At 50.6% G+C, this 12,500-nt stretch overlaps 1 protein-coding gene and 1 long non-coding RNA gene across 10 annotated transcripts in view; one reads left to right on the top strand and one right to left on the bottom strand.

The window, feature by feature from the left end:
• The window catches only part of LOC118397907 (receptor-type tyrosine-protein phosphatase mu-like), a 344,875-nt gene that overhangs the window by 215,332 nt on the left and 117,043 nt on the right, over window positions 1–12,500 (top strand). For all 9 annotated transcript variants that reach the window (XM_052483784.1, XM_052483786.1, XM_052483782.1 and 6 more), the window contains exon 12: window positions 1,121–1,397. In XM_052483784.1, coding sequence (XP_052339744.1) covers window positions 1,121–1,397 — 277 coding nt within the window. The remainder of the gene's footprint in view (window positions 1–1,120; window positions 1,398–12,500) is intronic.
• Window positions 3,354–8,719, bottom strand: LOC127912888 (uncharacterized). The gene is made up of 3 exons (XR_008083919.1): window positions 8,295–8,719; window positions 4,608–4,675; window positions 3,354–3,452 (listed from the first exon to the last, which is right to left on the bottom strand). It is a non-coding gene; the product is annotated as an uncharacterized LOC127912888 (long non-coding RNA).

Genomic DNA, 12,500 nt, shown 5'->3' with positions numbered 1-12,500 from the left:
CTGTTTCAGTCCAAGAGCGAGGAAAGGGTTGACTAGACACCCTGGTCAATACTAAATTGTCACCACCTCAGCCAACGTAGTCTGCGATTGTCTCTCTCGTCCAATTGTTATCAGATTAGCAAGTCTACATGCTTATTTATACGTGTAATTAATTCACTGCTCTCCGCTTTAGTGAAGTAGGAGTTTTGCTTATGTTCAGTACAGTATCCGCAAAGTTCTACAGCTGCACCATCGAGAGCGTATGGACTGGTTGCATCACCGCATGATATGACATCTTCTTGGCATCTGAAATGAAAACTCAACAGAGGGTAGTACGTACGGCCCAGTACATCACTGGGGCCAAGCTTCCTGCCATTCAGGACCTCTATAGCAGGCGGTGTCAAAGGCCCTAAAAATGGTCAAAGAATCCAGCCACCCAAGTCATAGACTGTTCTCTCTGCTACCGCACGGTAAGCGGTAGTGATTGTATGTTTTTAAAATAAAGGGTAGACTGCATGACTTGAGATTGCTGGTAGCTTGACAAGTGTATTCTGTCATGATACACAATCTGTAACGCATCAGATATGCTGAAGAATTAGTGAAAATGTGTATCGGTCGTTGGCAATTAGTATTTCCTATGTTTCTCCATCTAGTTTATTCATTTACAATGATGGGTTAAAATGCAAACCTGGGAAAATGTAATATGCTGTGATTTCTTTGATCCTTTCACATTTTAGTTGATAAGTTGTTGAATTATCAAAATAACTCTTTGCACAGTTCTCCTTGGTACACAAAGTGAATTAACAAATGTTAACATCTCTCTCTGAATCAGAGAAGTGTGGGGGGCTGCCTTAATCAACATCCACGTCTTCGGCGCCTGGAGAACAGTGGGTTAACTGCTTTGCTCAGGGACAGAACGACAGCTCGGGGATTCGATCCAGCAACCTTTCGGTTACTGGCCCAACGCTCTAACCACTAGGCTACCTGCCGCCCCACTGAACTCCTGTCACACATTTCAAGTCCTATTCTGATCCACTGACTCAGGCTTCTTTCCAGCAAGCAGAGGAAGATAATGCAGAAATATTTTAGAAATACATTTGATTGAATGATTGCTAGGTCGTCCTCTCCTGTCTCCCTGCAGTAAGTACCAGGTGGTGGTGGTGGAGGAAGAGCGCCCCCGGCGGGCGCGGAGGGCGGTAGAGATCCTGCGCTGCTACCCGGTGCCCATCCACTTCCAGAACACCACTGTGCTCAACTCCCAGTACTACTTCACAGCTGAGCTGCCCATGGGCGACATCAAGACCCCCGTACCCTTCTGCATCGGAGACAACCGCACCTACAACGGCTACTGGAACGCCCCCCTCCTCCCCCACAAGAGCTACAGCGTCTACTACCAGGCCGTCAGCACGGCCAATGGGGTGAGTGAGCAGGGGGATGTTGGGGTGGGGATTGGCCGCCGGGACTTGTCAGTCATGACTCGTTCACACCCAATATAGGAGATTGAATGTGAAACTGATTGGAGACTTTTACTGTCATGTTTTCTATGTCTTTACAAAAGCCCATTTTGAAGTAGTTTCCTCATATTGGTAATATCCTATAATGCACCACTTACTCCAAATGATTAATTGTTTACAGGAAATGACCCATTATTTAAAAGGACATTCTCGTTGATGTGGCATTATGGATTGGTATTTGTGAGTGGGTTCTTTCTATGTGGTCTTCCTATTGGCCCAACCCTCACTGCTAGTGTTACCTTGCTACAGTCCAACCCACCTTTCTATGTCGTCTTCCTATTGGCCCAACCCTCACTGCCAGTGTTACCATGCTACAGTCCAACCCACCTTTCTATGTCGTCTTCCTATTGGCCCAACCCTCACTGCCAGTGTTACCATGCTACAGTCCAACCCACCTTTCTATGTCGTCTTCCTATTGGCCCAACCCTCACTGCCAGTGTTACCATGCTACAGTCCAACCCACCTTTCTATGTCGTCTTCCTATTGGCCCAACCCTCACTGCCAGTGTTACCATGCTACAGTCCAACCCACCTTTCTATGTCGTCTTCCTATTGGCCCAACCCTCACTGCTAGTGTTACCATGCTACAGTCCAACCCACCTTTCTATGTAGTCTTCCTATTGGCCCAACCCTCACTGCCAGTGTTACCATGCTACAGTCCAACCCACCTTTCTATGTGGTCTTCCTATTGGCCCAACCCTCACTGCCAGTGTTACCATGCTACAGTCCAACCCACCTTTCTATGTCGTCTTTATATTGGCCCAACCCTCACTGCTAGTGTTACCATGCTACAGTCCAACCCACCTTTCTATGTAGTCTTCCTATTGGCCCAACCCTCACTGCCAGTGTTACCATGCTACAGTCCAACCCACCTTTCTATGTCGTCTTTATATTGGCCCAACCCTCACTGCTAGTGTTACCATGCTACAGTCCAACCCACCTTTCTATGTCGTCTTCCTATTGGCCCAACCCTCACTGCCAGTGTTACCATGCTACAGTCCAACCCACCTTTCTATGTCGTCTTCCTATTGGCCCAACCCTCACTGCTAGTGTTACCATGCTACAGTCCAACCCACCTTTCTATGTAGTCTTCCTATTGGCCCAACCCTCACTGCCAGTGTTACCATGCTACAGTCCAACCCACCTTTCTATGTAGTCTTCCTATTGGCCCAACCCTCACTGCCAGTGTTACCATGCTACAGTCCAACCCACCTTTCTATGTAGTCTTCCTATTGGCCCAACCCTCACTGCCAGTGTTACCATGCTACAGTCCAACCCACCTTTCTATGTAGTCTTCCTATTGGCCCAACCCTCACTGCCAGTGTTACCATGCTACAGTCCAACCCACCTTTCTATGTAGTCTTCCTATTGGCCCAACCCTCACTGCCAGTGTTACCATGCTACAGTCCAACCCACCTTTCTATGTGGTCTTCCTATTGGCCCAACCCTCACTGCCAGTGTTACCATGCTACAGTCCAACCCACCTTTCTATGTAGTCTTCCTATTGGCCCAACCCTCACTGCCAGTGTTACCATGCTACAGTCCAACCCACCTTTCTATGTGGTCTTCCTATTGGCCCAACCCTCACTGCCAGTGTTACCATGCTACAGTCCAACCCACCTTTCTATGTGGTCTTCCTATTGGCCCAACCCTCACTGCCAGTGTTACCATGCTACAGTCCAACCCACCTTTCTATGTGGTCTTCCTATTGGCCCAACCCTCACTGCCAGTGTTACCATGCTACAGTCCAACCCACCTTTCTATGTGGTCTTCCTATTGGCCCAACCCTCACTGCCAGTGTTACCATGCTACAGTCCAACCCACCTTTCTATGTGGTCTTCCTATTGGCCCAACCCTCACTGCCAGTGTTACCATGCTACAGTCCAACCCACCTTTCTATGTGGTCTTCCTATTGGCCCAACCCTCACTGCTAGTGTTACCATGCTACAGTCCAACCCACCTTTCTATGTGGTCTTCCTATTGGCCCAACCCTCACTGCCAGTGTTACCATGCTACAGTCCAACCCACCTTTCTATGTGGTCTTCCTATTGGCCCAACCCTCACTGCCAGTGTTACCATGCTACAGTCCAACCCACCTTTCTATGTGGTCTTCCTATTGGCCCAACCCTCACTGCCAGTGTTACCATGCTACAGTCCAACCCACCTTTCTATGTGGTCTTCCTATTGGCCCAACCCTCACTGCCAGTGTTACCATGCTACAGTCCAACCCACCTTTCTATGTGGTCTTCCTATTGGCCCAACCCTCACTGCCAGTGTTACCATGCTACAGTCCAACCCACCTTCTATGTGGTCTTCCTATTGGCCCAACCCTCACTGCCAGTGTTACCATGCTACAGTCCAACCCACCTTTCTATGTGGTCTTCCTATTGGCCCAACCCTCACTGCCAGTGTTACCATGCTACAGTCCAACCCACCTTTCTATGTCGTCTTCCTATTGGCCCAACCCTCACTGCCAGTGTTACCATGCTACAGTCCAACCCACCTTTCTATGTAGTCTTCCTATTGGCCCAACCCTCACTGCCAGTGTTACCATGCTACAGTCCAACCCACCTTTCTATGTGGTCTTCCTATTGGCCCAACCCTCACTGCCAGTGTTACCATGCTACAGTCCAACCCACCTTTCTATGTGGTCTTCCTATTGGCCCAACCCTCACTGCCAGTGTTACCATGCTACAGTCCAACCCACCTTTCTATGTAGTCTTCCTATTGGCCCAACCCTCACTGCCAGTGTTACCATGCTACAGTCCAACCCACCTTTCTATGTAGTCTTCCTATTGGCCCAACCCTCACTGCCAGTGTTACCATGCTACAGTCCAACCCACCTTTCTATGTGGTCTTCCTATTGGCCCAACCCTCACTGCCAGTGTTACCATGCTACAGTCCAACCCACCTTTCTATGTAGTCTTCCTATTGGCCCAACCCTCACTGCTAGTGTTACCATGCTACAGTCCAACCCACCTTTCTATGTGGTCTTCCTATTGGCCCAACCCTCACTGCCAGTGTTACCATGCTACAGTCCAACCCACCTTTCTATGTGGTCTTCCTATTGGCCCAACCCTCACTGCCAGTGTTACCATGCTACAGTCCAACCCACCTTTCTATGTGGTCTTCCTATTGGCCCAACCCTCACTGCTAGTGTTACCATGCTACAGTCCAACCCACCTTTCTATGTAGTCTTCCTATTGGCCCAACCCTCACTGCCAGTGTTACCATGCTACAGTCCAACCCACCTTTCTATGTGGTCTTCCTATTGGCCCAACCCTCACTGCCAGTGTTACCATGCTACAGTCCAACCCACCTTTCTATGTGGTCTTCCTATTGGCCCAACCCTCACTGCCAGTGTTACCATGCTACAGTCCAACCCACCTTTCTATGTAGTCTTCCTATTGGCCCAACCCTCACTGCCAGTGTTACCATGCTACAGTCCAACCCACCTTTCTATGTAGTCTTCCTATTGGCCCAACCCTCACTGCCAGTGTTACCATGCTACAGTCCAACCCACCTTTCTATGTGGTCTTCCTATTGGCCCAACCCTCACTGCCAGTGTTACCATGCTACAGTCCAACCCACCTTTCTATGTGGTCTTCCTATTGGCCCAACCCTCACTGCCAGTGTTACCATGCTACAGTCCAACCCACCTTTCTATGTGGTCTTCCTGTTATTGCTACAGTCCAACCCACCTTTCTATGTGGTCACTGCCAGTGTTACCATGCTACAGTCCAACCCACCTTTCTATGTGGTCTTCCTATTGGCCCAACCCTCACTGCCAGTGTTACCATGCTACAGTCCAACCCACCTTTCTATGTGGTCTTCCTATTGGCCCAACCCTCACTGCCAGTGTTACCATGCTACAGTCCAACCCACCTTTCTATGTGGTCTTCCTATTGGCCCAACCCTCACTGCCAGTGTTACCATGCTACAGTCCAACCCACCTTTCTATGTGGTCTTCCTATTGGCCCAACCCTCACTGCCAGTGTTACCATGCTACAGTCCAACCCACCTTTCTATGTGGTCTTCCTATTGGCCCAACCTCACTGCCAGTGTTACCATGCTACAGTCCAACCCACCTTTCTATGTGGTCTTCCTATTGGCCCAACCCTCACTGCCAGTGTTACCATGCTACAGTCCAACCCACCTTTCTATGTAGTCTTCCTATTGGCCCAACCCTCACTGCCAGTGTTACCATGCTACAGTCCAACCCACCTTTCTATGTGGTCTTCCTATTGGCCCAACCCTCACTGCCAGTGTTACCATGCTACAGTCCAACCCACCTTTCTATGTGGTCTTCCTATTGGCCCAACCCTCACTGCCAGTGTTACCATGCTACAGTCCAACCCACCTTTCTATGTGGTCTTCCTATTGGCCCAACCCTCACTGCCAGTGTTACCATGCTACAGTCCAACCCACCTTTCTATGTGGTCTTCCTATTGGCCCAACCCTCACTGCCAGTGTTACCATGCTACAGTCCAACCCACCTTTCTATGTAGTCTTCCTATTGGCCCAACCCTCACTGCCAGTGTTACCATGCTACAGTCCAACCCACCTTTCTATGTGGTCTTCCTATTGGCCCAACCCTCACTGCCAGTGTTACCATGCTACAGTCCAACCCACCTTTCTATGTGGTCTTCCTATTGGCCCAACCCTCACTGCCAGTGTTACCATGCTACAGTCCAACCCACCTTTCTATGTGGTCTTCCTATTGGCCCAACCCTCACTGCCAGTGTTACCATGCTACAGTCCAACCCACCTTTCTATGTCGTCTTCCTATTGGCCCAACCCTCACTGCCAGTGTTACCATGCTACAGTCCAACCCACCTTTCTATGTGGTCTTCCTATTGGCCCAACCCTCACTGCCAGTGTTACCATGCTACAGTCCAACCCACCTTTCTATGTGGTCTTCCTATTGGCCCAACCCTCACTGCCAGTGTTACCATGCTACAGTCCAACCCACCTTTCTATGTGGTCTTCCTATTGGCCCAACCCTCACTGCCAGTGTTACCATGCTACAGTCCAACCCACCTTTCTATGTGGTCTTCCTATTGGCCCAACCCTCACTGCCAGTGTTACCATGCTACAGTCCAACCCACCTTTCTATGTAGTCTTCCTATTGGCCCAACCCTCACTGCCAGTGTTACCATGCTACAGTCCAACCCACCTTTCTATGTGGTCTTCCTATTGGCCCAACCCTCACTGCCAGTGTTACCATGCTACAGTCCAACCCACCTTTCTATGTAGTCTTCCTATTGGCCCAACCTCACTGCCAGTGTTACCATGCTACAGTCCAACCCACCTTTCTATGTGGTCTTCCTATTGGCCCAACCCTCACTGCCAGTGTTACCATGCTACAGTCCAACCCACCTTTCTATGTAGTCTTCCTATTGGCCCAACCCTCACTGCCAGTGTTACCATGCTACAGTCCAACCCACCTTTCTATGTGGTCTTCCTATTGGCCCAACCTCACTGCCAGTGTTACCATGCTACAGTCCAACCCACCTTTCTATGTGGTCTTCCTATTGGCCCAACCCTCACTGCCAGTGTTACCATGCTACAGTCCAACCCACCTTTCTATGTAGTCTTCCTATTGGCCCAACCTCACTGCCAGTGTTACCATGCTACAGTCCAACCCACCTTTCTATGTGGTCTTCCTATTGGCCCAACCCTCACTGCCAGTGTTACCATGCTACAGTCCAACCCACCTTTCTATGTAGTCTTCCTATTGGCCCAACCCTCACTGCCAGTGTTACCATGCTACAGTCCAACCCACCTTTCTATGTGGTCTTCCTATTGGCCCAACCCTCACTGCCAGTGTTACCATGCTACAGTCCAACCCACCTTTCTATGTGGTCTTCCTATTGGCCCAACCCTCACTGCCAGTGTTACCATGCTACAGTCCAACCCACCTTTCTATGTGGTCTTCCTATTGGCCCAACCCTCACTGCCAGTGTTACCATGCTACAGTCCAACCCACCTTTCTATGTGTCTTCCTATTGGCCCAACCCTCACTGCCAGTGTTACCATGCTACAGTCCAACCCACCTTTCTATGTAGTCTTCCTATTGGCCCAACCCTCACTGCTAGTGTTACCATGCTACAGTCCAACCCACCTTTCTATGTAGTCTTCCTATTGGCCCAACCCTCACTGCTAGTGTTACCATGCTACAGTCCAACCCACCTTTCTATGTGGTCTTCCTATTGGCCCAACCCTCACTGCCAGTGTTACCATGCTACAGTCCAACCCACCTTTCTATGTAGTCTTCCTATTGGCCCCAACCTCACTGCTAGTGTTACCATGCTACAGTCCAACCCACCTTTCTATGTGGTCTTCCTATTGGCCCAACCCTCACTGCCAGTGTTACCATGCTACAGTCCAACCCACCTTTCTATGTAGTCTTCCTATTGGCCCAACCCTCACTGCCAGTGTTACCATGCTACAGTCCAACCCACCTTTCTATGTAGTCTTCCTATTGGCCCAACCTCACTGCCAGTGTTACCATGCTACAGTCCAACCCACCTTTCTATGTGGTCTTCCTATTGGCCCAACCCTCACTGCCAGTGTTACCATGCTACAGTCCAACCCACCTTTCTATGTGGTCTTCCTGATGGCCCAACCTCACTGCCAGTGTTACCATGCTACAGTCCAACCCACCTTTCTATGTGGTCTTCCTATTGGCCCAACCCTCACTGCTAGTGTTACCTTGCTACAGTCCAACCCACCTTTCTATGTGGTCTTCCTATTGGCCCAACCCTCACTGCTAGTGTTACCTTGCTACAGTCCAACCCACCTTTCTATGTGGTCTTCCTATTGGCCCAACCCTCACTGCTAGTGTTACCATGCTACAGTCCAACCCACCTTTCTATGTGGTCTTCCTATTGGCCCAACCCTCACTGCCAGTGTTACCATGCTACAGTCCAACCCACCTTTCTATGTGGTCTTCCTATTGGCCCAACCCTCACTGCTAGTGTTACCATGCTACAGTCCAACCCACCTTTCTATGTGGTCTTCCTATTGGCCCAACCCTCACTGCTAGTGTTACCATGCTACAGTCCAACCCACCTTTCTATGTGGTCTTCCTATTGGCCCAACCCTCACTGCCAGTGTTACCATGCTACAGTCCAACCCACCTTACCTCTCATTTGCTCTCCTACCAACTCTGACACCCAAGACTTCTGTAGTGAAAACAGACAGTACAGCCTCAATCTCAACAGTCAGCTAGTCAGTCTCATCACTGAGTTGAATCACTTCCCTGTTCACAGGGAACGGAGAGCAAAGCAAACTGGAAGCAGAAAATTGTGATAAATGAACAGCCACAACAAGACTCTCCTTCAGGGCCTATTTGACAACCATTCCAGCGTCCTAATGGTCAATAACCCAGTATTACAACCCCATTAACCCTCTCCTCCTAACCACTCTAATGTATTGTCAGTGGGAGTACAGGCCAGCACACCAAGAGGCAAAACAACACTTTTATCAATGTCCTGCTGCTCGGATTGTATGAAAGTTCACCCATTCACAAATGCATTATTAACACTTTGGCTTAATTTATGTTTTTTTAAACACCTCCCCCCGTTTTTAAATAAATTAGCCCTAATGAAAAGCCCATCCTCGTCTCCTCTACTGTCCTCCTCTCCTCCTCTACTGTCCTCCTCTGCTGTCCTCTCCTCCTCTGATGTCCTCTCCTCCTCTGCTGTCTTCCTCTCCTCCTCTGCTGTCTTCCTCTCCTCCTCTGCTGTCTCCACTCTGTCTCCACTCTCCACTCCATTCTGCTGTCCTGTCTTCTGCTGTCCTCCTCTCTTCTGCTGTCATACTCTTCTGACCTCCTCTGCTGTCCTCTTCTGTCTTCCTCTCCTCCTCTCTTCTGCTGTCCTCTCCTCCTCTGCTGTCCTCTCCTCTCCTCTGCTGTCCTCTCCTCTGCTGTCCTCTCCTCCGCTGTCCTCTCCTCTGCTGTCCTCTCCTCCTCTGCTGTCCTCTCCTCCTCTGCTGTCCTCTCATCCTCTGCTGTCCTCTCCTCCTCTGCTGTCCTCTCCTCCTCTGCTGTCCTCTCCTGTGCTGTCCTCTCCTCTCCTGTCCTCTCCTCTGCTGTCCTCTCCTCTGCTGTCCTCTCCTCTGCTGTCCTCCTCTCCTGTCCTCTCCTCTGCTGTCCTCTCCTCTGCTGTCCTCCTCCTCTGCTGTCCTCTCCTCTGCTGTCCTCTCCTCTGCTGTCCTCTCCTCCTCTGCTGTCCTGTCCACTGCTGTCCTCTCCTCTGCTGTCCTCTCCTCCTCTGCTGTCCTCCTCTGCTGTCCTCCTCTGCTGTCCTCCTCTCCTCCTCTGCTGTCCTCCTCTCCTCCTCCTCTGTCCTCCTCTCCTCCTCCTCTGTCCTCCTCTCCTCCTCCTCTGTCCTCTCCTCGTCTGCTCTCCTCTCCTCGTTTGTTTCTCCTTCTCTCTTTGTTTCTCCTCTCCTCGTTTGTTCTCCTCTCCTCGTTTGTTTCTCCTCTCCTCGTCTGCTCTCCTCTCCTCGTCTGCTCTCCTCTCCTCGTCTGCTCTCCTCTCCTCGTCTGCTCTCCTCTCCTCCTCTGCTCTCCTCTCCTCCTCTGCTCTCCTCTCCTCCTCTGCTCTCCTCTCCTCCTCTGCTCTCCTCTCCTCCTCTGCTCTCCTCTCCTCATCTGCTCTCCTCTCCTCCTCTGCTCTCCTCTCCTCCTCTGCTCTCCTCTCCTCATCTGCTCTCCTCTCCTCATCTGCTCTCCTCTCCTCCTCCGCTCTCCTCTCCTCCTCCGCTGTCCTCTCCTCCTCCGCTGTCCTCTCCTCCTCCGCTGTCCTCTCCTCCTCTGCTGTCCTCTCCTCCTCTGCTGTCCTCTCCTCCTCTGCTGTCCTCTCCTCCTCTGCTGTCCTCTCCTCCTCCGCTGTCCTCCTCTCCTCCTCCGCTGCTGTCCTCCTCTCCTCCTCTGCTGTCCTCCTCTCCTCCTCTGCTGTCCTCCTCTCCTCCTCTGCTGTCCTCCTCCCTCCTCTGCTGTCCTCCTCTCCTCCTCTGCTGTCCTCTCCTCCTCCGCTGTCCTCCTCTCCTCCTCCGCTGTCCTCCTCTCCTCCTCTGCTGTCCTCCTCTCCTCCTCTGCTGTCCTCCTCTCCTCCTCTGCTGTCCTCCTCTCCTCCTCTGCTGTCCCCCTCTCCTCCTCTGCTGTCCTCTGCTCTCAAGCTCAGGCCATTAGATAATGAATTGCATCTAATTGGAGAGAGACTAGCCAGGGGGGGCTAGAGTCGAGGGAGGTGGAGAGGGGGTTGAGATTAGGCTTGTCTCAGTTCTCTTGTCTCTCCTTCTGGTGTTGCCCCTCTAATGGAGGTCTGGGCGAGGAGAGGAGTAGGGTGTTTTTCTCCTCTACTACTAACAGGGTGCTGTGGGGACAGTAGGGCAGAGCCTCGTGGTACAGCTGTGTTGTAGTGTATTTGGAGACAGTTTTCCCACAAAGAAGATAAGTGTGGCCTCTACTAAGGATCTCTCTTCTGAGAAGAAGAGGGGAGAAAGGAGGAGAGACTGAAAACAACATTTCTCATTCCCCTCAGTCCTCTACCCTCAGTTCAGAGCAGGGTGCCTCAGAGAAAGGCAAACATACTCTGAGGCAGAGTGAAAACCTCATTCAAAACTAACCCCAGCAGTTACAGACCTAAGTGGAAATATAGGTGTTCACATGTTAGCTTAAGACAATATTTCTCATCCTAGATTCTAAGTGATCCAAATGATTCCAACTAAATTACTGTTAGCTATTCCAGCGACATGCCAGTATCTCGTTAAGTACTGGCAACGTGCCATATTGTAATATCTGGCTCCATTGTCATCAAGCAGTCCTAGTAGAAACCAGTCTCTTCTCCTCTCCCCAGTCCCACAGACTCACAGCACCCTCCGTGTTGTTTTAAATATTCAGCACACCCCACAGTTTAATCTGTCGTCTCCTCAATAATGCACCAAGCCACACAAGTGCATTTTGCTGTCATAAAACACAGGGGGATTTAAGCATAAGCCCCAAGTCACTTTCCCCTGAATATTCATGCACTGTTGCTGTGTTTGTTTGTTCCACGTTTGTAAGACGAGCGAAGGCAAAGCCTTTTCTGCCACCTCCTGCTTCTCCCCTCCTTGTTGTCTGTGTGTCTCTGTGTGTCTCTGTGTGTCTCTGTGTGTCTCTGTGTGTCTCTGTGTGTCTCTGTGTGTCTCTCTGTGTGTCTCTCTGTGTGTCTCTCTGTGAGTCTCTCTGTGTGTCTCTCTCTGAGTCTCTCTCTGTGTCTCTCTCTGTGTCTCTCTCTGTGTCTCTTTCTGTGTCTCTCTCTGTGTCTCTCTCTGTGTCTCTCTCTGTGTCTCTTTCTGTGTCTCTTTCTGTGTCTCTTTCTGTGTCTCTTTCTGTGTCTCTTTCTGTGTCTCTTTCTGTGTCTCTTTCTGTGTCTCTCTCTGTGTCTCTCTCTGTGTCTCTCTCTGTGTCTCTTTCTGTGTCTCTTTCTGTGTCTCTTTCTGTGTCTCTTTCTGTGTCTCTTTCTGTGTCTCTTTCTGTGTCTCTTTCTGTGTCTCTTTCTGTGTCTCTCTGTGTGACTCTCTCTGTCGGTCTCTCTGGGTGTCTCTTTCTGTGTCTCTGTGACTCTCTCTGTCAGGTCTCTCTGGGTGTGTCTCTCTCTGTGTGTCTCTGACTCTCTCTGTCGGTCTCTCTGTCGGTCTCTCTGTCGGTCTCTCTGTCGGTCTCTCTGTCGGTCTCTCTGTCGGTCTCTCTGTGTGACTCTCTGTGTGACTCTCTGTGTGACTCTCTGTGTCTCTCTGTGTGTCTCTCTGTGTGTCTCTCTCTGTCGGTCTCTCTGGGTGTCTCTTTCTGTGTGTCTGTGACTCTCTGTCAGGTCTCTCTGGGTGTGTGTCTCTCTGTGTGTCTCTGACTCTCTCTGTGTGTCTCTCTGTGTGTCTCTCTGTGTCGGTCTCTCTGTGTCGGTCTCTCTGGGTGTCTCTTTCTGTGTCTCTGTGACTCTCTGTCAGGTCTCTCTGGG

This window comes from Oncorhynchus keta, chromosome 28 (genome assembly GCF_023373465.1).
Source record: "Oncorhynchus keta strain PuntledgeMale-10-30-2019 chromosome 28, Oket_V2, whole genome shotgun sequence".
In the NCBI taxonomy this organism is placed as follows: Eukaryota; Metazoa; Chordata; class Actinopteri; order Salmoniformes; family Salmonidae; genus Oncorhynchus; species Oncorhynchus keta.
The sequence above is the reverse complement of the archived record's forward strand: the minus strand, read 5'-3'. Positions and strand labels throughout refer to the sequence as shown.